At 43.3% G+C, this 26,480-nt stretch overlaps 1 protein-coding gene and 1 pseudogene across 5 annotated transcripts in view; one reads left to right on the top strand and one right to left on the bottom strand.

The window, feature by feature from the left end:
- On the bottom strand, positions 1–26,327 carry LOC147009670 (uncharacterized; annotated as a pseudogene). Its single transcript, XR_015052650.1, has 2 exons — positions 26,161–26,327; positions 1–1,294 (listed from the first exon to the last, which is right to left on the bottom strand). The product of XR_015052650.1 is annotated as an uncharacterized LOC147009670 (transcript).
- The window catches only part of LOC147009669 (sodium/hydrogen exchanger 6-like), a 112,178-nt gene that overhangs the window by 67,748 nt on the left and 17,950 nt on the right, over positions 1–26,480 (top strand). For 3 of the 4 annotated variants that reach the window (XM_085860962.1, XM_085860960.1, XM_085860959.1), the window contains exons 6-12: positions 4,962–5,067; positions 12,314–12,442; positions 17,082–17,185; positions 17,334–17,422; positions 19,340–19,453; positions 20,020–20,131; positions 20,490–20,643. In XM_085860962.1, coding sequence (XP_085717088.1) covers positions 4,962–5,067; positions 12,314–12,442; positions 17,082–17,185; positions 17,334–17,422; positions 19,340–19,453; positions 20,020–20,131; positions 20,490–20,643 — 808 coding nt within the window. The remainder of the gene's footprint in view (positions 1–4,961; positions 5,068–12,313; positions 12,443–17,081; positions 17,186–17,333; positions 17,423–19,339; positions 19,454–20,019; positions 20,132–20,489; positions 20,644–26,480) is intronic. The other variant, XM_085860961.1, reaches the window with a different exon arrangement.

Below are 26,480 nucleotides of genomic sequence, written 5' to 3'. Positions count from 1 at the left end.
GTTCGCGTGGAAATAGCATTACAATTGCTCCGAAAACAATTTGAAGTCGTCCCCGTCGAAAACGGGCATAAGTCCGTATTCAACCATCCTCGTCAGCCAACTAGAGTGTACGAGGTGCAGTGGGGACGCAAGAAGCACGCGGGCCACCATCTACTCCGCTTTATTGCGCGACCAGAAGCACACTGCTGCCACCCCTAGCGGGCGAGGCATGATATACGAAAACCCAATCACGTGACACAGCACAGTTAGTACCATTGAACACCTGAAAAATGAATGATTTCAGGCTCGAGGGTATTGAGTCTTCTTGACACTTGGGATGGAAACTTCCTTCAAAATGGAATTGCTGTTGGTTGAAAATGTCATCTCAGATTATTTTTGCTGCCTTTGCTAGCACAAAAGCATCATCTGAGAAATCTCTTCCTCGGGGCTTCTCGTAGCAAATTCGCCATTCCATTTTTGAAGATAAGTATGGTGTGTCTTCCACCTTGTTGCTCTTGAGCTTCAGTGAAATGTTTCAGCAGCTGATCTTTTAGTCTGGTTTTATTCACAGTCTTAACAATGCCGAAGTCCTTCAATCTTTCTTGGTACAAGGTATGAAGTTCGGATAGCTTGAAGAGAAGGATTCCTTGGTTAACTGCTTTTTCTATGTAACTAGTCACTTCCACAAATACACGACTCTTGTTGACCTTCTCATTTAAATCCTCTGGCTCTCTATTCTGTTTTCGCAGTTGAGACCGATATCTATTTCTCAAATTGACGAGGCAGTTGAGGTGACATTTTGCTTCAATGGTTATGAGATCACCACTGGTTATTCTTGAGACAAGTACACTATCTTTAAGTTCTGTCGCCATTCGTTTGATATTGTTGTTTGCTTCAAAAGTTAATACCTGACGTAAGTCACCAGCTTCACAACCTTTCTCACAGAAGATACAGACTAATTGAACATCAACTGCTTGCCGCTTTCTCAGATGTTGTTAATCAGGTTCTGGGTTAGCCTCCCTCTTCTTTCTGGCTTTGGATAATTTTGTATTATTGTATTTATGGTTGCAGGATTTGTGCCAAGAAGCAGAATGAGTAGCGAAACCATCAGCAGTTTCTTCCTGTCCAAAGAAAAGTTCTGTTGGTAGCATGCCAATCTCTCTGAACTGCTTGACATTGTCAAGAAATGTCTGATAAGGTCTCACAGCCGTGTCACTGCTCGCACCAGGGCTTTGTAATGGGCACCTAAGAGGTTCTTCGGTAATCTTCTGGCAAATAATGCAGTGGTTCCAGTCTTCTTCCATTTTCTGATAGCCTGCAAAAAAAAAAAATAGAAAAGTTTCACTTTCAATTTCTCACAACCACGTGGAACCCCTGTTCTATAATTTACTTCTCTTAGTTATTTTGAACTAGTAAAGGTGCCCGTCTTCGGGCTTCACTGGCAACATATGGTAAAAGACAGATAGCATGAATGTATTTTAAACAATATATTATATCATTTTTATCCATTGATTATCATTCAGGTTTTCCCCTTCGACTGTCCCGCAGTAGCTCCACTTCGATGACATTACCACGTAGTTTAATGACTACACAACGTGTACCATTCGTGAGTTCCGGAGGATCCATAGAGCGCATTAAAATTACAGGGCACCCTACTTTAAAGTGATCCAAAAGGCCGGATCAGTTTCGTCTACATATTCATATGTTGTAGAATTTAGCTGATTCTGAAACTGTTAACAGCATGTCGATCGGATGGTTCTGTGATTTTCTACGGTAGTAAACAGAAGTACGACTTAAGCCTGTACGCCACTATGCGGAGACCCGAGATTTTTATGTGCATGTGCTCAATCCTGCACCCACCTGGAAAAAAAACCCAAGTACACTGTCAGTACTCACCTCCACACTAAAACGATGATCATGATTTTTGGTTTAACTGTAACTGACCGGGCGATACTTTGTTGGCAGTTGGTCCGGCTGGGCAGCGGGTATCGGTCTATGAAAATTTCAAAACGGCAACCATATATGTATACATTAAAAAAAGCAAAGAAATACTTTGTACTTAGTCAGAAAGTCATGGTTTTGTGAAGAAACTACGGCACATGGAAAGTCCAAATTCGTCAGGTATGAACTCAACTGTTTTCTCCCCAAATGGAGCGTGATTCTATGAGCCGAACTCATCTTAGTGGTCATCTAAAAAATGGGAAACATTTTTATTTCTTTTTTGTGCATTAATTCCTCCCATTTTGCAAATGGAGAACATGAACTGTTTAACTACCATAATCATCAAAACGAATTTTGAGGGGCCTCTGAAGGAAGACAATAATATCATTACTATATATGTCAAAGCTTGTTTCATTTCATGCAGTAACAAAAATCTGATGGTGGAACAAAACAAGGGGCGTGCCGAAATATTAATATCGATATTGACTTCTTATTACTCATTAAGACCTACACAACATGAACTTGAAGGGGAGCACTCGGTAGAGTGCAAAACCTCCGCCGCCAATACTGCTGGGTCACTTAAGTGAACCTGATATCCTATTCATTGTAGGTCAAAACGGATCAGACTCTACTGAACCACGATTGAATAAACTAAACGAGATCGAGGCACATGTAGAAATGCCAAAAAAAAAAATCAATTTTTTTTAAAAAAAAAGTTGCAAAAATTTTTTTTTTCTCTAACAAATCTTTTTTTTTGGGGGGGGGGGGGGGTTGGAAATCACTTAAAACATGTAGAAATGCAAAAAAAAAAATTCAAATATTTTTCAAATAAAATCGAAATTTTTTTTGAAAAAAAGTTGCAAATTTTTTTTTTTCCAGCAAAATTTTATTTTTTGGTTGGAAATCACTTAAAACATGTAGAAATGCAAAAACAAAAATTCAAATTTTTTTTCAAAATGGCCGCCATAGCGGCCATATTGGACTTTGGACCAAGTCCAAAATCTGATGGCATGATCCTTGGACCATACCGAATCCCAAGTTTCGTCGAAATCCGTCCAGGAGTTTTTCCGTAATACTGATCACAAACAAACAAACAAACTAACAGACGGGTGAAAACAGTAACCTCCATCCATCTTCGATGGTGGAGGTTAATAACATCCTAGTTGTAATAAAATACAAATTAACATAACAAAATACAAATTAACAATAAAAATTAATACAAAAAAATTAACAATTAATAGCATCAGAGATGGAAATAATGAATACTACCAATATCAAAATATTGAATGCAATTTGCCGACAGGCTCTTTGCTAATGTGTACTTCGTAATGAAAAGGTTAATATTTTGGATGGGCTCCTACTCAAAATTTGATAGCCATTACCCAAAGGGTATGCACAGAAAATTTGGTGCTTGTATACAGTCTGTAACAATTATGTCACTAAGCCACTTGACTATATGACATATGCATAGTGGCAATAGTCAACTTTCAACTCTGAAGCAGAATAAACACTTTTCGTTTTACATTAGTTTGCATGGCGACGTGTGACGTCACCGCTGAGAGGCGTCAGGACGTCATGACATCATCGGTCATTCACTGACGTCATTACGTCTGTCGTCGACAGACTGTTACCGCTGAGAGGTGCAATTCCACTCCTCGGAAATAGCGTCTGCAATGTAAAACCCTCTTCTGCACATGCTGACGACCTCAGAATGTGAATTTGACACAAAAAATGTAACAAGAAACATTGTATCTTCTATATATATATATATATATATATATATATATATATATATATATATATATATATATATATATATATATATATATATATATATATATATATATATATATATATATATATATATATATATATATATATATCCTTCTTTCGGCTGCTCCTGTTAGGGGTCGCCACAGCGGATCATCCGTATGATGCGCAAAGTGATTTGGCACATGTTTTACGCCGGATGCCCTTCCTGACGCAACCCTGGTCGCCTCTTACGACGCAGGGATATATATATACCGAAGGACCAATTTTGTGCTCCTCCTAGCGGTCGCGTCACATTTTTCTCGGTCCTGTGACCTGGACTGAAAGAAACTTCGTACCTGTAAGAGTACATCACACATTGTGGCAATAATCAACTTTCAACTCTGAAGCAGAATAAATATTTTCCGTTGAGACGGGGACGAGGAGTGAAGAGGCGGCGGCAGGGAGTGAAGAGGCGGGGGGCAAGGTAAGCAAATTTTGGGGCGGGGGTAAGCAAATTGAAAGCGGGAGACGGGAGGAAATGGGGCGGGGTATGAGTGGGCGGGGGCTGGGGTGAATTAGGCGGGGTTGAGTGTAAGGGGGTGGGGAATCAAGAGACGGGGGGCGGGGAGTGAAGAGGCGGGGCCGGGGTAATTAAATTTTTGGGCGGGGATAAGCAAATTGAAGGCCGTTGGTGGGAGGCGTGGGGGAATGGGGCAGGGGCGGGGGATGAGTAGGCGGGGGCAAGCACGCCCTGTCCAGTTCATGTCCCTTGAGTGTGGGTGAGCTGGTGAGGGTGGTGAATGAACGGAATCTGTCTGTGACGGGGTTTCGGCTTGTTGATATTATAAGGGGGTGGGGGGGTGGACACTTATCCAACCAAGATATTCTAGTTTTGTGTTCTTAATTAATTTTCTGAAATTTGTAGAATTTGCTTTTCACTTGGAAGTTGTGGGTTACAATTTGTAAATGAAGGTGTAAAAAGTTTGATGTAATGAAATTTAATTCCAGGCTATCAGGCAACAGAAGGTGAAAATTTTGAAAGGGGGTGTCGACTTTCCATAGGCACTGTATATGGTATAATGTATGTATGTATGTATATGTACAACAGCTTCATTTAAGCAATAAAAATAGCAAACGACAAGGATATCCAAAGGTTTGTAAAGGTCGAATTCCAACCTTGTCGATCATTTTTAAAGCAATGCTTTTGCAATAAATTGAAATGCTCAAGGTGTGACACCTTTTAATGTTGTCCTCCTTTTTCTTTCCTTTTCCCTCATCTCCTGTCCAAGTGACCGTGTTGGCCATCTTTAATGATCTCCATGCAGATGTTGACCTTTACGCCCTGCTCTTTGGAGAAAGTGTCCTCAATGACGCCGTTGCCATTGTGCTATCCTCGTAAGGCTTCTTCTTCATAACGGTCCTTTTCCATTGTCATACATTTGAAACTACCTTCTCAGCAAACCAAACGTTTGAGATCCTCATTGATTACATGGGCATTTGCAGTTTGTCTGGATGGAGTTTATCTCTCATTTCATCTTTGTCTTCCAGTCAATGGTGTATGCTGTCTGCGATGGGCTCTTGATTCAATAATTTTCTCAGTCTCAGGTGTTTTTAATTTTAAATTACAATCGCAGCCCTCAATGTACAAGGAAACATTTTATTGTGCCGATTGTCTTTTCAACATACTTGTGATAATACGATCGGATAAGTTATTTGTTCCACGGTTGAATCATGACTGCACTGTTGTCTCATCATTAGTTTACAGTAAAATAACATATTAGTTCTAAAAAAAAAACATGTGAATGGATTTTTTTTTCCTGCAGGTAATGCATGTTAATGGAAGAGCATGTTTGGTGCTTACCCTAACCCGAACAGCACACACATCTCTCATTATGCTGGATTCCCAGATACTATATTTAATTGTCTCTTGTCTAGTCGTGTGTGTGTGTGTGTGTGTGTGTGTGTGTGTGTGTGTGTGTGTGTGTGTGTGTGTGTGTGTGTGTGTTTGTATGTTACCGAAGAGAAGGCATTATCACACTCACACACACACACACACACACAAAACACACACACACACACACACACACACACACACACACACACACACACACACACACACACACACACACACACACACACACACACACACACACACACTCCGTCTTACAGATTCCATTCTTACCACACCACCCCCAAAGAGAAAATGTTCAGTTTCCAGCATGACTTCACTGTGGTATGCCTGGTGTTGGCTTAACGGTTAGGGTGGCAGGCTTTGGATCCTCGGGTCCTGAGTTCAAATCCCGCTCAGCTGTTGAATTAATACCAGGTGGGGTTGACTCTGCCTGCCATCCTTCCGAGGTCGGCAAAATGAGTGCCAGCATGCTGGTACACTGTGTCGGAGTGGTGACCCATCCAGGATTGTGCCCAACAGCCAAGGAGATTGCTTAAGAGGCACCAACGCTCTGCACAGAGTATGGTCCCAATGTCCTCCTCCTCCTTCACTGTGATGTGGGTTTGGATGGGTGCACTGAGAGTCCTCAGGCATTGTGTCACCATCTGTTGCATGGTGAATATTGGGCAGCACAATGCTGCTCACTAACATGTTTCACCCCTTCCAATATATATTTCTCTCATTTTGTTACTTTGCTTTCTTAAAGTGCAGCTCAAGTGCTTTTCTTGTTGCTGTGATCTAACTGGGTCTCTTTCCATGCCTGGGCAATAGCTGGCATGCCATCTTGCCTGCGATGCAAATGCCCACTCATACCACTTGTCCTCTGGCACTTTTATTTACTGAGGATCTTTCCAAATCCCACCTCTCCACATAGTTTTCAGACTACTCTTTGAAAAAGACTCAGGAAGCCAACATGAAAGACTTGTTTTTGAGAGATGATGGTCAAGCATGTGCGAAAGGAGACCTAGCCACTCCAGGTGGCACTTAGTGACTTTATCTCCTGCTGTTTGTAAGTCCTTCCTTTCATTGCCTAACTTCTTGTGATATAATGTGTGGAGTCCACTGTTGTTTGTCAGAGATGCCTCGTGTTGTACATATGCATCTGTGATGAAAGGAGTCTCATCTTTTCACATACTTCTGAATGGGGGTGAGTGGAGGGGGAGGGGTCCACATTCAGAACCATATGGTAACAATGAGAGCACACATGTTTTCTACTTGCTGTGGTGAAATATTCCATGAACATGGAGTCCTCAAAGCTGTACAATTAGAGTCCATCCTCATACATATATGCACATTAAACACAAAGCATGCATCCATTCACCCTGGGTAGTGAGCAGTGATTCATTTGCTCCAAACAACATCAAACTCATATTTTGTTCCACCACCGCCTATGCAGCCTCCGCACTGCACTGCCAGTCTCCAGCCTTCATGAGCCACAACACCTACCTTTTTTAGGCATGGTGTGCAACTCAGCTTTGCCACTAACCTTTGTTTGATGTTTGTGGTGTGGAAAATGGTAAAGCTAATGTTTAAAAAAAAAATGGGGGGCAGAAAGGGGGTGTAAGGAGTGAGAGTTATGGTTGGATCTCGGTGGGTGGGGAGGGGGAGGAGAAACATCGTTGGATTTTGGAGAGATCTGGTCAGATCTCGGGCTTGGGGGTAGGGGAGAAGTCATAGTTGGATTTTGGGGGCATGATGGAACACCCATGGACGAATCTCGGGGGAGTGGGGAGAGGAGGTGGGAGTCCTTGTCAGATTTTGGTGGGAGAGGCAGGAGGCATGCTTTGATCTCTTTGGGAAGGCGTTGTCAAATCTTGAGGGGACTTTTACTTCCTCGAAGGGACTTTTACTTACCTTGTTATGACTTTCACTTCCTCTCGACAGTCAAGTTCCTCATCTTTTTGGTGCACTGGCATGAGCCGACACAATAACAACAACAACAACAACAACAACGTGTAACGTGTACCATGGATGGCCCGTGCAGGGGCTGATCCGAAGATATCACCAAACCGTCCGATCAGTAGTAGCAATGGGCGGTGTGTACAAGGACAGGGACTTAACGTGAGCTGATGACTCGCGCTTACTTGGAATTCCTCGTTCGTGGGACACTGTCTCAAGCCCCAGTCCTCATCAGGGATGGGGGTTCAGCAGTTTACCCGAGCCTGTCGGCAAAGATGAAGGTATATGCTAGGTATCCACTGTGGGACGCGTGCGGCCCCAGACATCGAAGGGCATCATAAACCTGTTATTTCTCAATGTCACATGGCTTGCAGCCGGTTGTTTCTGTAAGAAGTTAGTCTGCTGGCCACACCATGCCATTCGGCATGCAGGCTGCACCAGGACAGATGGGAGGTCATCGCCCAACATCACCTGCAAGGCTTTGTCCTTGCGGGGAGAGCTGAGGCATGGTCCAATCTCGTGGGGTGGGTGATAAAAGGCATAATCGAATCTTGGGGGAGGGGTGAGGTATTGTCAGGTCTCGGTGGGGTGGGGGAGCGCCCCTCCCATGACGTCATCTCAAACTCGGGGGCAATCGTTGTAATCTGGGGAATATTGATCAGAAATTTCTTCATCAAATTCACTTTGTGATAAGTCTGAAGCAATTTGAGCAGCCATTATCCATTGTGTGCTGACAATCTTTCCCTCAATTACGTCATGGCAGTTTATCTGAAAATTTTAGGGGCGGTACCCGATGGGTTTGCTTTTTTTAACTGTAACACCTTAAAAATTATGAGGATTAAAAACCACATTCAGTTCTTTGTTTCATACTTAAAAATAAATATAATCACATCAAAAACCATTTTTTTTGATTCTGTGGACCTTTAAGGTTGGGTTCGTAACATAATATCGTCTATGAGATTTTGTTCGCCTCTAGTTCGGGTCATTTCGCCAAAATTGGTGATACAATATTTGACAAGGGGTACCTATATAACAATTATTTTGGAAGCAAAACCAGCGATTACCATTGTGGCTCTGAATTAGTGTGGAGACTTGAACATTTTTTCCTTCCCAACAATCCTGGCAATGCTGAAAGAAAGATCCCAACGTTGACATGCGAAGCAGAACAAATGTTTTCAGAGGTTCTCCACGAGCCTCGACACTGTATATATCAAAATAGGGCCAATACCCCTGGGCGCTCACCTGGTTGCGGCTTGATAAGAAAACCAGGGAACCACTGGAAGGTGTGGATGAGCCACAAAATATGAGAAAAAAGTAAATACCTATGGATTTTTTTTTAATGCAGTGAACAAATTTTGGTACCTGAAGGTTGTGGTCAAGTTTCATCGAAACTGTGTGTGTAGTTTCAGAGAAGTTGCAAGTGTTTGCGGACGGACTGATGGACTGATTGACGGACAAAGCACCATCCCATAACCTCCCTGGAATGACATTTCCATATGAGCGAAAAAAATGGGTCAAGCAAAAGCGCACTCCAATTGTCAACGCAATGACAGAGGACACGTGGCAGTCCGAAATTTGTCATTTGATGCTCTATTCAGTCGAACCATTCAAGACATTATTCCCACAAATGCAGTCTTCCAAGGAGGCTTACTAATTCACAGGGGTTCGAGGTTACCTTTCATAACATGGGTATATATTATGTATGATTCTTTAAAAGGAGAAGTAGATCGAGTCGACTTTAAAATTAAACCTGTGTCCTTTATAAATAACTAATTGCTGCAAAAATGACTTTTTTGTACCTGCACCAATTCTAGATTATCAGTTTGACACCCAGTGTTATTTCCAGGTGAATTATATAATTCCTTCCTGACACCTGACCAAATGAACTTTCTTGGTAAAAGTATAAGCCAGAGTGTTTGTACAATTCCATCATAGTGCAGTTGCCGGTTGGCGGTTTTATGAAGTGAAAGTCTTATAAATGAATCCAGGATGACAAAAAATGTCTTGCATTCAGCGATTATAACCCGACATGTCATATTTTCATTTCATTCAAAATGAATGGTTTGTTGTATCGGTAATGGGCTTTTCAGTTTTCAAAGCCCTGAGTTCAGAAGGTCCTTCCTTTCGTATGCAGCACATGCCTGCTGGTTGCACCATCTGCTCGGTGTTCGGCTGTGCCACTGATGCAGTGCACCCCATGTAAGCCTGGTGTTGGCTTAACTGATAAGGTGGCTGGTTTTGATCCTCGTGTCTCGAGTTCGAGCCCCTGTCAATAACGTTGAAGTAACACCAGATGGGTTGACTCATTTTGCCGATCTCGGAAGGATGACAGTCTGAGTACAAGCTTACTGGTAAAAGCGACACTGCATCAGTGGCACAGCCACACTTACAGAAAAAAATGAACTCTGTTTGAGAAAAAACGATTGTGATTGGAGGACACGTGATCATATGATCCGAAGGCACCATCTTGTTACTCATTTTCGCCAAGCAAAGCGCTAAATTGTGTGCACCTGTGTAGACTCTCTGTCCCATTTACATCTCGTCATCATAATTTTTCATTCTGAAGTCAGTTTTGGGGTGTAAAAGTTGCTGCGATGTTCATCATGGGGCAGTTCCAATCGATCAGACAGTGGAACGAAGATGCATCTTTATCCTCATGATCCAGAAAGGAGGAAATTATGGTAAAGAAAATGTTCGTTGCATGGAATAGAGAGTCAACGACGACTCGTTTGTGCATGCCGTGTTGAGTGATTCTGTTGCTGTTAAAACGAGCTGAATAAAATCAAGACAAATAAGAAGTAAATAATTGAAATGGTAATTGATCCGCGGTAAGAGAAAGGGATTCCCTTTTACAGATTCCTTTCTCTCACGGTGGATCATTCATCGTTTAAGGTATTTACTTCTTATTTGTTTTACTTGTTCTTTCCGTCGACATTGTTTGCCAAATTTGTGCTGGAATTAGCAATTGCATCCAAGTAGAATCAGTTGTACCATGTGACGTCCTATGTTATGATTATACGATCTTGTAATGGGAAAGATATTCTGTAATGAATGTAATACAAGTTGTTGTCCAAAAAATAGGACCACTGGACCTGTAGCTTATCTGGGCCCTGGCCTGACGTTGTAACCCAAATTTGGCAGCATTCTGACTGGTGAGTCTGAACAAGAAGGTTTTTGAAAGAATTTACGTGATTTTCCCAAACATTGAATAAGTCCGCCATTTTGACACACTTCCGGTCACGTGATCGGCATTATTTCTGCAATTTAATTAACATCCCGACCCTGGCCAAATGTTGCAACTCAAATTTGATAGCATTATCACTGGTGGGTCTCAAGAAGAAGACTTTGGTAGGAATTTATGCGATTTTTTTCCCAAACATTTAAGAAGTCGGCAATTTTGACACACTTCTGGTCACGTGATCGACATGACTGGCATTTTAACATCCCTACCCTGGCTTCATGTTGTAACCCAAATTTAGTGACATTCTGACTGGTGAATCAGGAGAAGAAGATTTTGGAAGGAATTTGCGTGACCGCCATTTGACACACTTCCGGTCACATGATCACATGGAATTTAAATTGCAGATAAGCTAATAATAAATTAATCTGTACGCTCCGATATGCATGTCATGTAACATTACGTATTATTTAATATTACTTATAATGGACCACACAAAATCATGAGTGGATCATACATTACGTGCACGAAAGCAATATTACCACTGTAGAAAACCATGAAATGTCACGAAATGTGACTGGTTATGTTGATGTTTTGTATCAGTTAAGGCAAGCTGAGTTATAAGAAACCTTGTCTGTGACTTGGCATACCTGGTGTATTCAAAGAGCTCATCCTAAGTTATTAATAAGCTAGGCTCATAGCAAAGGGTCTTGAGGGCCTATTGGGGTCTCGAGGATCTTGAGGGGTTAAAGGGTCTTGTGGGGTTAAAGGGTCGAAGTGCCTTAAGGGTATTGAGTGGTTAAAGGGTCTTAAGGGTCCAAACTATAAAGTTAAAGCTCTAAGGGTCTAAGGCAGGAGTTCCAAAACCCAGGGTTGCGACCCAAACTTGAAAAACTCCCCCTCAAAATACCCGTTTTTAAGGGGGGATTTTTACGTCGAAAGCGTTTTCTCCGACAATTTTTTTTATTGGAGGTACCGATACCAAGTAGCTACCGGGAACATTTGGCTTGCGAGGCAAATGTGATTTCAAATTTTTGGTTCGTGGACAAAAAAGTTTGGGACCCACTGGTCGAAGGTCGAAAAGGTCGAAGGTCTCTAAAATGTGTCGAGTCTGAGGGTCCAACGTTAAAGGTCTGTAAAAATCTAAAGGGTCTGAATGTCTGAGAGTTTAAAGGGTCTAAAGTTGAAGGTCTAATGGATCGAAAAGGTCTAAAGATCTCAAAGGTACATTCCAATAGTACTTGGTTAACTCCACACGCACGTGTACAGTTGGGTAACAACATGGCGCCTATTGTTAAGTTTGCCAAACTGTAGTATTCTATGGCACTCTCCCAAGTAGGTTAGAGCAGGAATTTGTAATTTGTACATGGTGCCGGCGATAACTCACCCACTCTTCTGGAAGGACAGCGTAGGATATTTAACGTCCACTAGCTAATACCGGTGGATTGGACGCCCAGTTTCACATCCATCCGAGGGACAGCACACGCATTGGTGAAACACTGGGATGACAGTTTATAGCTGGGCTGAGATTAAAACCAGGCTTGACAGCACATAGGCGAGTGTGCGTACCTCGAGTTTGTTGGTTTTATTTCTTGCCCATGTGTTTGCTGCAGTTCCATCGCCAGCTACAGCCTGCACTCATTCAACACTCGAGCTTTCTTTGGTGCCGTGGGAAACTTTGTGGGTGTGTTTGGTGGCTCGTTTGCCATGGGAGCAGCAACTGCTATGGTCACAGCTCTTATATCCTTTGTCCTCTTTGATTTGCATAGCATTACGATCTTTAAACGGTCCCCTGCAATGCAATCACGATGTGTAATTGGTTAGTGAGCATTGCCTCGAAGGAATGTGGTACTCAAACATTTGGGCTCATCCCCGGTGTGTCACGGTCAATGTATCAACACAAACCAATTTTTTTTTACCCAATCAAGTCTCTTGCCTCATTCTGTACGTTTGGAAAGATCCCTGTGAAAATCGCCATGTTCACAAGTTTAAGTTATGTGGATCAGGTCAGGTATGGGAGCATGTGCCAGGACAGCGCGTCGCTGCGTCCACTTTCCGCCGGTACTCCAGGGGCCTCCGTCTGGCCATCCCCCAGGCAGATGCCAGGCCCATCCCCATCTCCTTGAGATGATGGTCAACCTGCTGCAACCATGAGGCACGTGGTCGGCCCACTGGCCTCCTCCACTCATGAGACTCCCTCGCTGAGAGAATCTGGTGAGCAGGATCAGCGTCAGGAAAACGAGCCACATGTCCATACAGTCGCAACTGACGCTAACGGACTATGCAGGTAACAAATCTCATCCGAGTCTCTCTCAGCAACCGCTCGTTGGACACAAAATCCGACCAGCGATAGCCAAGGATTCTCCGAAGACACCTGGTACCAAAGGAATTAAGTCTCCGTCTCAGATCCTTGGTCAGAGTCCAAGTCTCGCACCCATAGAGCAAGACTGGAAGTACCAAGGACCTGAAGACTCGGACTTTCGTCCTCCCGCACAGGTACCGGCAGCGCCACACCCCATGATCCAGTGAATCCATGACTCCCCAGGCCCGACCCAGACGTCTATTGACCTCTGACTCGCAGCCAGCAGAGACATGAATATCACTGCCAAGGGAAGTGAATCTCTCCGTCACCTCAACATCCTCACTACAAACAGGTACAGACAGGATAGCAGCATCCAAGATCTAAAGGCCCGGTCACACCTTGACGTTTTAGCCAACGTATGCCGATTTTTGAATTTTTTTTCTAAAACGCTGGCACACGTTGAATACGTTATGGGTAAGTTTTGATAACATTGAGAACACGCTAAAAAACACTGCCATACGTCGTTGTACGTTGGCTTTAAACGTTGTACTTTTCGGTTGTCCTCAAATTTTTTCATGCTTGAAATTTCACGACGTATACCGGCGTATGACTCACACGTTCCGCTACACTGGCCACAAGTTGTATGCACGGTCTGCGATCGTTGACAGACGTCAACACATGCTACTTGTAAGTTAATCATAAGTTGAGACACGCCGAGGTAATGTTTAGCGTACCCGAAACTTATTTCTAACCTATGATTAACGTGTTGTTGGCACGTTACGCGATCGTTGCCACACATCGACAGACGTTACTTTTAAGTTACTCATAGGCTGAAAGACGTCGGTATAATGGATCGTCCTTGCGTCAGCATCCACGGCCACGGCCAGGACACTTATTTGCAGCATTCTTCAAACTTTTCTTCGGCATGACGAAGATGTTCACACTTCGATGTTTAGCTTGGCTATGATTCCAATTGTCCATCGGCAGCGTCTATTTAAAATAGTCGAGTTTGAGCGTTTTAACACGTTCAGAAGAAACGCTTCAAATTTCCAAACCCCAGGGTCAAAAAACAAAGGCGAGTGACAGCAATTTAAATCGTTCATTGTAAACAATGAAAATAGCAGAGTGGTACCGTTTAAAAGTCGTTGAGTGTCAAAAAAATCCAATTGTTGAGCGCAAGTGTCTACTTTCAATAGTGGGGTTTGAGCGATTTAACACGTTCAATAGAAACGATTAAAATTTCCAAGCGCCAGCGTCAAAAAACAAAGGCGAGTGACAGCAATTTAAATCGTTCATTGTAAACAATGAAAATAGTTGAGTGGTACCGTTTAAAACTCGTTGAGTGTCAAAAAAATCCAATTGTTGAGCGCAAGCGTCTACTTTCAATAGTGGAGATGCAGCCATTTAAATCGTTGAGTGGCAGCCTATGAACCTACCCGTGGACACGCGGACGCAAGGAGGATCCATCATAACCCACACCCTCCCCCTCACACTCACCTACTACTGCCAACATGAACAAACTACTACTAATACTAATACTAATACTAATACTGATATTGATACTGATACTGTTACTGCTGACATGGACATCGACTCAAAAAGGACTTGAAAACACTGTTGGGTTCCCCTTTTATGAGCAGCATTTTTATATACCAATTCCCAAAACCGCTGGGAACACGTCTTTATATGGCAGTTGTAAGCAAGAAACACGTTCATTTTTTTTTTTTTTGTCGACCGGAAGACGTCATTGGACTACGTCTACATACGTCGATGTGTGTTGGGACTACGTAAAGAATTGGTTCAAAGCACGTCAAACATAAGTTAGAAATACGTTTAGCGTAAAAAAGACATTACCGCGACGTGTTTCGACTTATGAGTAGCTTATAAGTAGCCTTTGTGGATGTGTGTAAGCGTCCGCATATCGTGTGTACAACTTATCCCCATCGCATGCAGAACGTGTGTCATACGCCGAGTACGTCGTAAAATTTTGAACATGTTTAAAATTTCTTGACGTACTCTACTTACTACGACGTATGATAGCGTACTTTAGCGTTCTACTCACGTATACCAAACTTACTCATACCGTATTTGACGTGCCCCCAACGTTTTAGACACATTTTTCTTAGGTCGGCATACGCTGGCAAGATCGCCAAGGTGTGACCGCGATGTTGTCACTTCCATTTCTACGGCAGTTATGATTCGAATCGTTGTGCGTCAGCCTTTTAATAGGCTACGTCACGACATCGTCGGCGATGCGTGCAACGTGCTATGCTGAAGTTAGACTATCGTTGGGCATCGGTTGTGTAGGCCAACAAGAGGTTCAGCATTCGTTGGTATAAGTTATCTATAACACAACGAAACGTTCTGTGTCCATTACTAATATGTTATGCATACGACCAACTCGTTATGAATACGTCCGAATCTTAAAAAAAAAACATCAAAAGTTCAACGTCAGCCAGCGTTTTACATACATTTTAATACGTTGCCATCGCTGGCTAAAACGTCAAGGTGTGACCGGGCCTTTATTGAAAGCCTGGATCTTAGTTTTTACCCAGGAAACCCATAATTACAGCGGCTCCGACTCCTCATTCAGCACCTCGAGGGCCCCCAAAAGGATGTCTAAAGTCTCCGCAAAGATGACTGCATCGTCTGCAAAATCAAGGTCCGAGATCTTGACATTCCCAAATGATGCACCGCAATTTGATCTCTCCGACATCCTCCCTAAAATCCAGTCCATACAAGTGCTGAAAAGTGTGGGGGCAAGTACACATCCCTGACGAACTCCAGTAACAACTGGAAATAAGTCAGAGGTGGTACCACCACACTTCACAGCACTCTCAGTACCAGAGTAGAGTTCAGACATCAGATCGATCAGTTTTGATGGCATCCCACGAAGACCAAGAATCCTCCAGAGGACATCCCGATTCACTGAATCGAACGCTTTACAGAGATCAACATAGGCTGCAAGCAGCCTCTGCCGAAACTCTCTTGAATATGTGGATAGTTTTCTTGAATAATATGATCTCGCTTTCCCCAAAGCTTCTGCAACTACTTTTGCCATGAAGTTTATATTACCAGTCTCCCGAGCAAATCACAAGGAAATGGCTCTCGCTAGCCACCTGAGTGCTCTATATTTGTTTGCACAGTTTCGGGCACTGGCAAGCGAGAGCGAGGGTCACCACAAATGATCAAAGAGTAAACACGTACAAGGTGCATGAGAAGTGGGACTTATGAGCTCTGTCCAAAGGCAGGAGCAAGCATACTGATACTGTGGGGTGAGGCTTTAAGGTTACACTATGAATGCATTATAAAATTGTCCTGCAATGATGGGAAAATTAATGTTAATGCACCATTACGAAAATAGAGTACAGTCACAAAGTGATCTATATCTGAAAAGAATGACATTAATGTGACGCTCAACTCGGGACACGTCAGGATGTGGCCTTTAGACAGGAAGACGAGCTTGTGCACGGGAAGTGAAAGGAATTTACAGTGACATAAGGTAAATATTTTAATATGCATGGTGTTGTAAGTCTTCTGGAAGGCAAAAGGGATATATTGGTTGCTTTATTTTTATTGTTATTATTATTATTATTATTATTTTTACTATTTGCTTTAATCACCAGCAAATGGAAAAAAAACGCATTACGTCCGGTACTCATGAAACATGTATTTAGTTCAACTATCTCATTGCTCATTGACCTTTGCTTGGATAGAACTCCAATCAATGTCCATCTCTTAAAGCATTTTAATTACATTGCCAAATTAACACAGAAAACATTCGAGGATGGCGGTTTGGTGCTGTGGGCCTAATCAGATTTGGAGCCGGTAAGCAGAAACCAAATTTCCATGTACATATTTCAATTGTTCCCATTCCTGCAGTGGAAAAGAACCCTTTTTGTGTCCCTATGGTTTGTTGTGTATCACATGACAAACATCTGTTTTGCTCCTTATTGCATCTTCTTTGCCAGGAAGCACCACTACTCAAACTTTCATTGTATTCCTTGATCTTTATAACGTGCCTTACCAGGCCACGACAATTCCTATTCTCAAGTTGTTCTTAACAGTCGAATCCACATCACAAAGTTCACACGATTGCGGGACTTCCCTCTACTGGAGACTGCTCTGTTGTTACTCCTCTCCTGGAGCACCTTCCTCCTCGCTGAGGCCTGCAAGCTCACAGGTATGGCACCAACCAATTTTGGGAGCTCAATGCAATGTCCAATGGACTGTTTTAAGTGTTGCAGTTTTAATGGTACGCTTTATGGCATCATAAGGGAGCAAGTTATTCGGTGACACTGACACTCACTCATGTTTGTCCTCCCTGCTAGGTGTGGTGGCTGTTCTGTTCTGTGGCATCGTCCAAGCTCACTATTCATACAACAATCTCTCAAAGGAGTCTCAACGCAGGACCAAGGAGGCATGTGGCAGGCTGGTGGAGGCTCGGGCTTAATTTTGAGAAATATTATTCGCCTTTTATGATGAGTTAGCTTGTTGAGAACCCTGTGCACTGTTATTCTATACCTCGGTAAAGACTATCATATTACATGACAGGTGGTGAGGACATTGAAATTCATTGAATGCTGTGATAGGTCAATAAGGTCAGGTTTCGTTGTTAACCAATATTTTATTCAGCAATGATAAGAGGTAAGTGATGCTGCAGGTTTGCCAGCTGGGTCATGAGGGGCCTCTCTTGGACTTGCTTCCCAACCTTTGACCCAAAAGCTGATGAGCCCAAAAGACAACTCCGCAGATAACGATTAACTTAGGTTGGGTCCTCGCATCCAATTCTCACATTACCTTCCCGGTAAGTTAACCTCCCAGATAGGGAACCGTGCTTTCGGCACCCCACTCTTTGATTTAAATCAAGTACGGCCGAACGGAACCGTGAGTGCGACGTTAGCGAGTCTATAACCGTAGTGAATCAGTGGGGCAAAACTCCCTTCTACTATTTACACACGAGTGTTTAACAAATGGAGAAAGAGACAATCTTGCAGGTTGGAAATAAAAGGTCTTGTTAAAGAAAAGCACGTATTTACAACAATGCCGTATCACACAAGAAAGAATCTTACCCCGAGTACACAAGCCCCTTAGACAATCCTTATCACCGATCTACAGACATAGGCGCGCCATTCATTCTGGGAAGCAAGGCACAATCAAGGTTAATAGATAGATATACAGAGGGTGTGGCTTGTTGGCGACCCTTCACTCACCTGATGCAAGACTGTTCCAATGTGAAATGGAGTGGAGGGAGGAAAGAAGAGAGGATGTAATGTGCTGTGTGGGGATAAATGTCGTGATTGCTTCATAATGCATAGAGGAAATCGTGAATGCGTGTCAGTACCCTTACGCTGAGCGAGTTGAAGGGAAACAATTGATAACTTTTTGTGCATTCCAAGTAAACGATTAGAAGTTTGGAAAGCAAGAGAAAGATAATTTCCTGTGTGTAATTGCCGGCACATCCAGGGAAAGAATTCTATGGTTGGTTCGATCGCTCACCCCACGGCTGGTTCGATCATTCGTAACAGAGCCCGTCTGCATCGTAGCTCGTGCTCACGCGGCTCGTTCTTGGAGGGCTTCTTCAGTTATTTCTGCTCCTTGGACATACGCTACTCTGCTTGCTGCACGACCCAGACTTGTAAAGCCCCTGACTGAGGCGTGGCCTGGGGACTGGGCAACTCCCCGTGCAACTTCCTGATTTGCGTGCCGACGTTGCCAGGTGGTTCTTGTTGTCTGTTCAGTGCAGGCACTGCACAGGACTGAATGGCACCCAAGCGCTTCGTTGCAAGTGCCGTGCAGGACCGAGTCGCACTCAAGCGCTATGATGGGTCCGATTGGTATTCAAGCGCTATAATGCAGTTGCTGCATAACCTGAGCTTTGGAGGTGTATTGTTGGTTTTGTAAAGCATGTTGTTTGTGTTTACGGATGTGTTGTGGAGAATGAAGGGAAGGAGAGAGATAGGGGAGATGGGGATGGAGATGAAAGGAGGGATACAAAGAGGGGCTTCAAACTTGCTTCACAAACACAATGCATTTCCCTGTCCACTGATATGAGGGGAGAGGTAATCTAAATGCTTTTGATTGTATAAACTCCAGTGTTCCTTTATGTGTTGCATGCAACTCCCTGGGGTCTTCCAAAACCGCAACAGTGGGTTACCTGAAAATACTTTTTTTATGAGGGAAGACTGCCATGTCTGCACATACAACCAATTTGATTTGTGTTTGTGATTTTGTTCCACTCGTAGTTGGACAATTAAGTATGGACGATGAAACGGTCATTTTTTTTTAACAATTTTTCCACCAGCGATCATCAACACACAATCTTTCTTTCCCACAGCTGTTTGAGCTGCTAAACTTCATGGCTGAAAACTTCATCTTTTCCTACATGGGCCTCGCGATGTTTACCTACAGTGACCATGTCTTCAACCCAATTTTCATCGCTGGTGCCTTCGTATCCACCATTTACTCACCTGCTGCCTCCTGTTGTCTTAATTTCCTCTTCCTCTTCCCTTTCCATCTTGCTTTGCCCTCCTCACACAAATAAATAAAATCTCATCTGTATGGCTGTAAATGTCAGTCCTTTTGATCAGTTATCTCACCGATAAATCCTTGCTATCATTCGCTCCTCTGTTTCATTATGTTGTATTATCGATAAAATGGTCTTTTGGATAACCCTCCCTCTGAAAAACTACTGTTGAGTTCCACCATTGTAATTAGCTAGCATTATTTTTTGTTATCCTCTTCACCCATCATGCCCCCCCCTCTTCACCCTGCCCCCCATCTTCCCCTCACCCAGATTTTCTCCTTTTCTTATTAACTATCTAACCAAGGATGGAGGTATGCAATTAGATATTGCACTTCCCTTTATGTTTGTTCCCTGTATTGTGGTTTCCTGTGTTCAAGACTTGAAGAGGATGTGCATCCAGATTTGAAGGCTCAGGTTCTATACAATCGTTAATTGAATCGGCCATTATGGACGCCATAACCTTTACATCTTCCTTTACTGAAGCCGTTCAGCTTGGAATCTTCATTGGGCGAGCGTGCAACATCTACCCACTCTCGTTCCTACTCAACCTTGGCCGCAAAACCCGCATTGGCTGGAACTTTCAGCACATGATGATGTTTGCAGGTGCATTTTTCAGTTTGTCATTCCTCTCCCCGACCACCTCCTGAACTGTGCTTTATTCTGATGTAGGCCAACTTGTGTCATGATTGCTTTTGGTGTTAAATTAATTTTTGTTGTTGTTCCCCCCCCCCTTTTTTATTTTAAGCCTTGTGCAAGGCTGGTTGAGAGTCATGTCCATGTGAAATGCAGCACAACACCCTCAGGATGTTGAGTTTAATTGCATGATGCACGAGTGTGCATCACACATTAACACCGGCCAAGGAAGTTGACGGCATCGCAGGGTGATTGGTTCAGGCCGTAACAATAATCACTCTGTGTTGTGTTGGTTCCAATCATCCCTCTGTTACCCTTTGTGATTCAGGTCTGCGTGGAGCCATTGCGTTCGCCCTAGCAATCCGTGACACAGAATCACAGGTGCGGAAGACAATGCTGACGACAACACTCTTCATCGTTTTCTTTACTGTTTGGATATTTGGCGGGGGAACCACACAGATGCTCACTTGGCTCAACATCCAGTGAGTTTGCACGTTTTAATCTTCTTCAAATAAAGTGCATATCAACTGTCTCACATTGCCCCCTAGAGGTGGTGTATGTTCATGAATTTATGTTTGAGCCTGTGCGTTGGGACTACCTTTCTGGTACACCATCGTGGGGCATCTTCAAATTGACTTGTTTTTAACAAATTCTTCCCTCAAAGGTTTCAATACAAAACCACGACCAACCCCACCCTCCTGTCCATCCATACTGATGATCTCTTCTACCCCAAATAACCTCATTCACACTCCCTTTTTCCAGGTTGTTATGATTTTCTCCCCCTCTCCCTCACCCCTTTTTGTTTGTTAGTTGTTGATTGTTTTGTTCTCTTTCTGTTTCATCCCCACCTTCCCCTTCCTCCTCTTGCTGTGTTTCGTTCAGCTTGTGTGCAGCTTGTTCACCCCCATGTGCCCCCCCACCCCTTGATCTCACTCTTGCTTTCTCACTTCTCCTCTGTTGATATTGTTGTTGTTGTTGTTGTTGTTGTTGTTGTTCCCCCCTTTCCATTTTGCTCCAGCTCGTCCATGAGCCTTGATTATATATATATATATATATATATATATATATATATATATATATATATATATATACAATTGACAAAACTTTTCATAATCCCTTAGGATGCAGACACTCCTTGCGTTGTGTGTGAGGAGAACGGGGAGGGGGGTGATCGGGGGTGGGGGTTGGTGGGGGGGAGGGAGGTGGTGATGTTTAAATGTTGGTGATGTCTAGTTAATTAGAAACCTGACTGTCTATTCTCACACAAAATTAGACATTAAGCTATGCTCGTGTGTGAAGAATGCTTTGAAAATGATAAACTCCATGGAACTGATGACTTGAGATGTGTTTTCAGAATTTCTTCTTTTTCTTCTTTGGTATGCATCACATGGCTGTGAATAGCATCATTTGCTGGAAGCTTTGGCTGTGCCACTGATGCAGTGCCCCCTGGAGGTTTGAGCATTAATTTGAAATTTGTTCAAGGTGCCAGTGATAGCTCACCAACTCTTTGCGAAGTGGGATTTTTAACATCCACCAACTCAAGCTAGCAGATGGGATGCCTAATTAACATCCATATGCCTGGAAGAGATTCGTCTGCGAATCCCAGGCAATTACTCAGTTGATCAAGACATTTGCTTGATGGTATGGACATACAATCGTATGAATCCTGGGCATTTTGCAGGCAAATTTCAAATGGGTGACATCATTTCCTGCATTAAAAATTCCACTGTTTAAATTAAAAGTACACCAAATTAGTTCTTTCATGGTCTCCCTACATTCCACCTTTAAATTATTTATTTATTTTTTTAAACTGCCATCTACGCAACCAACACACAGCTTTGAATTATTCATTTATTTATTTGTGTACATTTTACCCTCTTCACTATTGACATATCACCTTTAATTATTTATTTATTTATATTCACTTTACCATCTTCACTACCTTCTTATTTATTTATCTATCTATCTATTGGATTCGCTATATATGCTAGATATCCCTTATTGTTGGGGTGTGTGTGTGTGTGTGTGTGTGTGTGTGTGTGTGTGTGTGTGTGTGTGTGCGCGTGCGTGCGTGCGTGCGTGCGTGCGTGCGTGCGTGCGTGCGTGCGTGAGTGCGTGCGCGTGCGTGTGTGTGTGTCTGCAACGCGAGGCTCCATAGCACGAACCAGCGAACTGATTTCGATGAAACTTTGCCAACATGTGGAATATATACTGGGAATGTGCGCGTTTGAATTTTGTTGCCTAGCAACCACCCGTTGCTGTGTAGTTGCCGAAAAACCGCGTACAGTATTTTCAATACTTGTCCTTCAGTTTTGAATGTCGAGAAACGAGACTTCGGAATTAAACACTTCGAGATATTTAGAAAATTTTGCTCGAGCCGATTTTTGATTGAGGTTTTATTTTTCAAATGGTTGTCCTTCAAAAATAGGGTGTCTATTTACCGTCATTTTTTATGAGGAGTGCCAGTTGGCAAAATACGCAATAGGAAAAATCTTGCCAGGCAGAGGAACAATTGTATGTGAACCAATACGTCTTGGCAATGAATCTTTGTCGGTGGATCGGTCAGAATGAAAAGCATCGTATCCAGCGCTTCGATCCGAGTGAATCCCTCATCGCCTACTGGCTTGTTTATCTATTTATTGATTGATTTCAATGTAAAATCTATATGGCCCATTTTTGAAGTATGGTCGGGGGAGGACTTGCATCCCTATTGGTGATAATTTACTTATTTTTAATACGGTGCTGGTTCTATTGGCAGCTAACACACCATGGAGACATTCAAAACGGCTACACAATCTTCCACCTCTTTTCTGGTTTAGCATTCTCTTCCCTTTCTATGTTCGGTCTCACCCCCCCCAACCCCTCCCCACCCCCCCAGGTTTCTCCAGCATACACAAGTAATGCCAGTAGCACACTTCTGGTGAAACTCCCAAGATCCAAACTCACAGCTCGCTCATCTCCACTCATTTATTTCTCTTTTCTCTCACCTGTGGAGTGAACTTTCTTAGTCTGTTCAATTTCATTATTCCCTCCAGAGCGACAGCTTGGCTGTTCACAACCTCCTCAGGTCATCTCCCAACCATACTCATGATCTTTTCTTCCCTCATTAACCCTCCCCAAGCCCACCCCTTGCTTTTCATATCATTGTGTTTTCTCCCCTCTCCCTCCATCTTCCTTTTTGTTCTGTTGTTCTATTGCTGTTTAATCCCAGATTTTCTTCTTTCAGCCCTGTGTTCCTGCTGTGTTTAAGCTTTTATCCCGCTTGTTCACCACCTGTGCCCCCCCCCCATCCCCTTCCCGTTGCTGTGATTCTTTCCCTCGTCCATTCTTCCTCCAGGTGTCTCTGTGTTGTGTCCCTCGACCCTGCTACTGGTGTTTCTCCCTGCTTTCTTCTGTATTGTTTTTTTTTTCTGTTCTGTGTTCTAGCGTTTCCACGGAAGACAACAGCTTTAATTGTAAGTTACTAAACACAAAGGCATATGTACTCACACCGATGCTGATTATTATTTGTCAAACTACTGGGTCAGTAGACCTCTAACAGGGGCCCAGAGGGGATATCATGGCGGTAAGGAGCAAGGAATGAACCTGCATGGACGAAGGAATGAGGTAGCAGATTCTCTCACCGACTGACGCAGCTAAATAAATTTCCCGCAGGCATGTCTCTCTCTTGAAGCTCTTACAATTTGGACCAGCGCACTTGCGGTCAAGGTGGATGCACGCCTCTTTCCAACTGTTGCTCTCGCGCTTTGGTGTTTCTCCATAATTACTTTTCATGCCTGTGCGCTGTCCATTTTTCCTTTGTCTGCTTTTCCCACACCTTTCCAACCATCTTCTCCACCCACCTTTAATTGTTCCCGAAAGGAGCCCACCACTCCCGATCAAAGTTAGTTTTGCCCTTCTCCTAATAATTATTGGTTCCAACTTGTCACTGAAGCTTTTCTGACATTGGCATGGTGAGCGACTATTGGTCAGTGTATCTCTGATCACGAGGGACCAGAGTACTGGCAAGATGGCACAAATTGTATGGAGAGCAAAGAGAACAGGAATAAATTTATTTCAAGGGAAAAAGAAAACCCGTCTGCCTTACCACATAAATAAATTAATTAATTAATGGATTAATAGTCCACTGGCATTTTAAACATTCTCTACCGAAAGCTATGTGAAGTACTACTATTAATAGAATGTAAATAAACATATCAACGACTCCACATATTTTGTATCCATGTATTTGAAAACTCGATTATCTTCCTCCTCAACCAGCCTCCTTCCAGCTTCCTTCTCGCCCCGTCCCCTACCAGCTTCCTTCTCTCCCCGACTTGTCCCAGTTTCCAAGTCACCCCACCCCCTACCAGCTTCCCTCTTGCCCCACTCCTGACTAGCTTCTTCTCACCCTGCCCCCTCCCAGTTTCCTTTATGCCCTGATGCATCCAAGGTTTCTGCTCACTCCGCCCACTCCCAACTTCCCCCCCTCCACCTCACCCTGTCAAATACCATCTCCCCCTTTGCCCTGCCCCCACTCTCCCACTTCCTTTAGCAATCATTAGCAAGGTCATGGAATATATCATCACAGTTGATACTAAATCCTTCCTTTTCTTCAACGGCCTCATCTTAAATCACCGATTCAGATTCAGACCTGGTCACCCCACCTTGGACATGCTGCTCTAACTCTCCCACCAATACATGTAGGCCATCAATGTCAAACATGAGATCAGGGCTGTCTTTTGAGAAATATCTCGACCATTTGATACAGTGGCACCCTTGCATTGCTCTCCAAACTTTCTGCCTATGGCATCCAAGGTCACCTCCACTCTTGGGTTATTGACTTCCTCCCTGTCGTAGCCTACATGTGGCTCTCAACTGGATATTCCCATCTCCTCTCCCAGTTAAGGCTGTGCGCAGTGCCCCAAGGCAGTGTTCTGGGCTCCGTCCTATTCCGCATCTTCATGAACGATCTTTCTGAATGTCTGGAAAATCGTCTTTATCTATTTGCTGACGACTCCACCCTCAGCCATAAAACATCCCTTATTCTTCAGAAAGGCAGGTAGCAGAATCTTCCTTATCTGCAGACCTTGATAGAATCACAAGCTGATCCTTCACAATCACATGTCTTTCAATCCTGATAACTCTCACTCTGTCTCTTCAGAAAGATCGTTTGGTGGACCCTCTCATGTACTTCCTTCACAATCCTGTTGAAGAAGTTTGTTCATTCAAATTTTCAGGTTTCATTATCAGGGATGATCTTTCTTTTGGCAAAGCACATATCCAAGTTAACCTTCAAAACAAGCTGCAGACTGGGCATCCTCTGTCGTGAAACGTCATTCCTTGGCACACCTGAACCTTTGTCTATCTACAAGGCCTTCATCAGCAGCTTGATGGAGTACTGCTCTCCCCAAAATCCAGACTCATTGCTCACGTCGGTACCACAGATGGAAAGAAAGAGGAACAATCTTCTTCAGTTTGTTCAATGGTATTCTTCCCTCCAGGGCTTCAAGACAGCTGTTTACCACCATTTCAGATCATACCCCATCTACCACCAGGATCTTTTCTAACCCCATTAACCCTCCCCTAACCTATCTCTTTCCAAGTTTCTAGTTTTTCCTTGCACTTCTGTGATTGATAGTTCACAGCTATATCCATCTTGTTCTCCCCCATGCCCTCCCTTTGCTCTCATTCTTCCTCACATCCTTTATCCCTGCCAGTCTCCCTCCTTTTTGTTCCTCAACCCTTCGGTTGGTGTGTTCCCCCCAACCCCTCTTCCTGAGGTTATTTTCATTCTATTGCATTCTGGTCTGTTCTGTCTACTCGCTCCTCCATATCCCTGACCCCCTTTAACAACGCCAAAGAAAGGAAAATCGAAATGGAAAAGCTCAATTTGGAAAGGCAAATTATTGTAATACAATTAATATGACAAAGACAAAAGTACTATTCAACCCCTGTGCAAAATAATAAATATTCAAACTGATTATTGCAAAATTGAAGAGACCAGCAATTGCATTTACCTGGAACAATTCGTCCAAGTGAATATAGATCACTTCAAAGTGAAGAGGTGGACTGGAGCAAGATGGGCAGCATTTGGAAACTGAAAAAAATTCGATGAAAACTATCCTGGCCTTGTTTCTGAAAAGGAAAATTTACAATCAGTGCGTTCTCACAACATTGACACGTGGCAGTGAAACATCGTCTCTCACAAAAAGTCGAACGGCACTGGGTGGAGCGCATACCTCCCTCCACCAGACTGAACAGTTTACGTTTTGCATCCCACTGATAGGCCGGATCTGCATTCGAACCTGAACCAATATCGAATCAGCTTGTTCTTGTC

Source organism: Eptatretus burgeri, chromosome 17, assembly GCF_056783735.1.
Source record: "Eptatretus burgeri isolate ZD-2024b chromosome 17, Ebu_testis_v1, whole genome shotgun sequence".
Taxonomy (NCBI): domain Eukaryota; kingdom Metazoa; phylum Chordata; class Myxini; order Myxiniformes; family Myxinidae; genus Eptatretus; species Eptatretus burgeri.
Note: the sequence above shows the minus strand (reverse complement) of the source record. Positions and strands in the feature narration are given on the sequence as shown.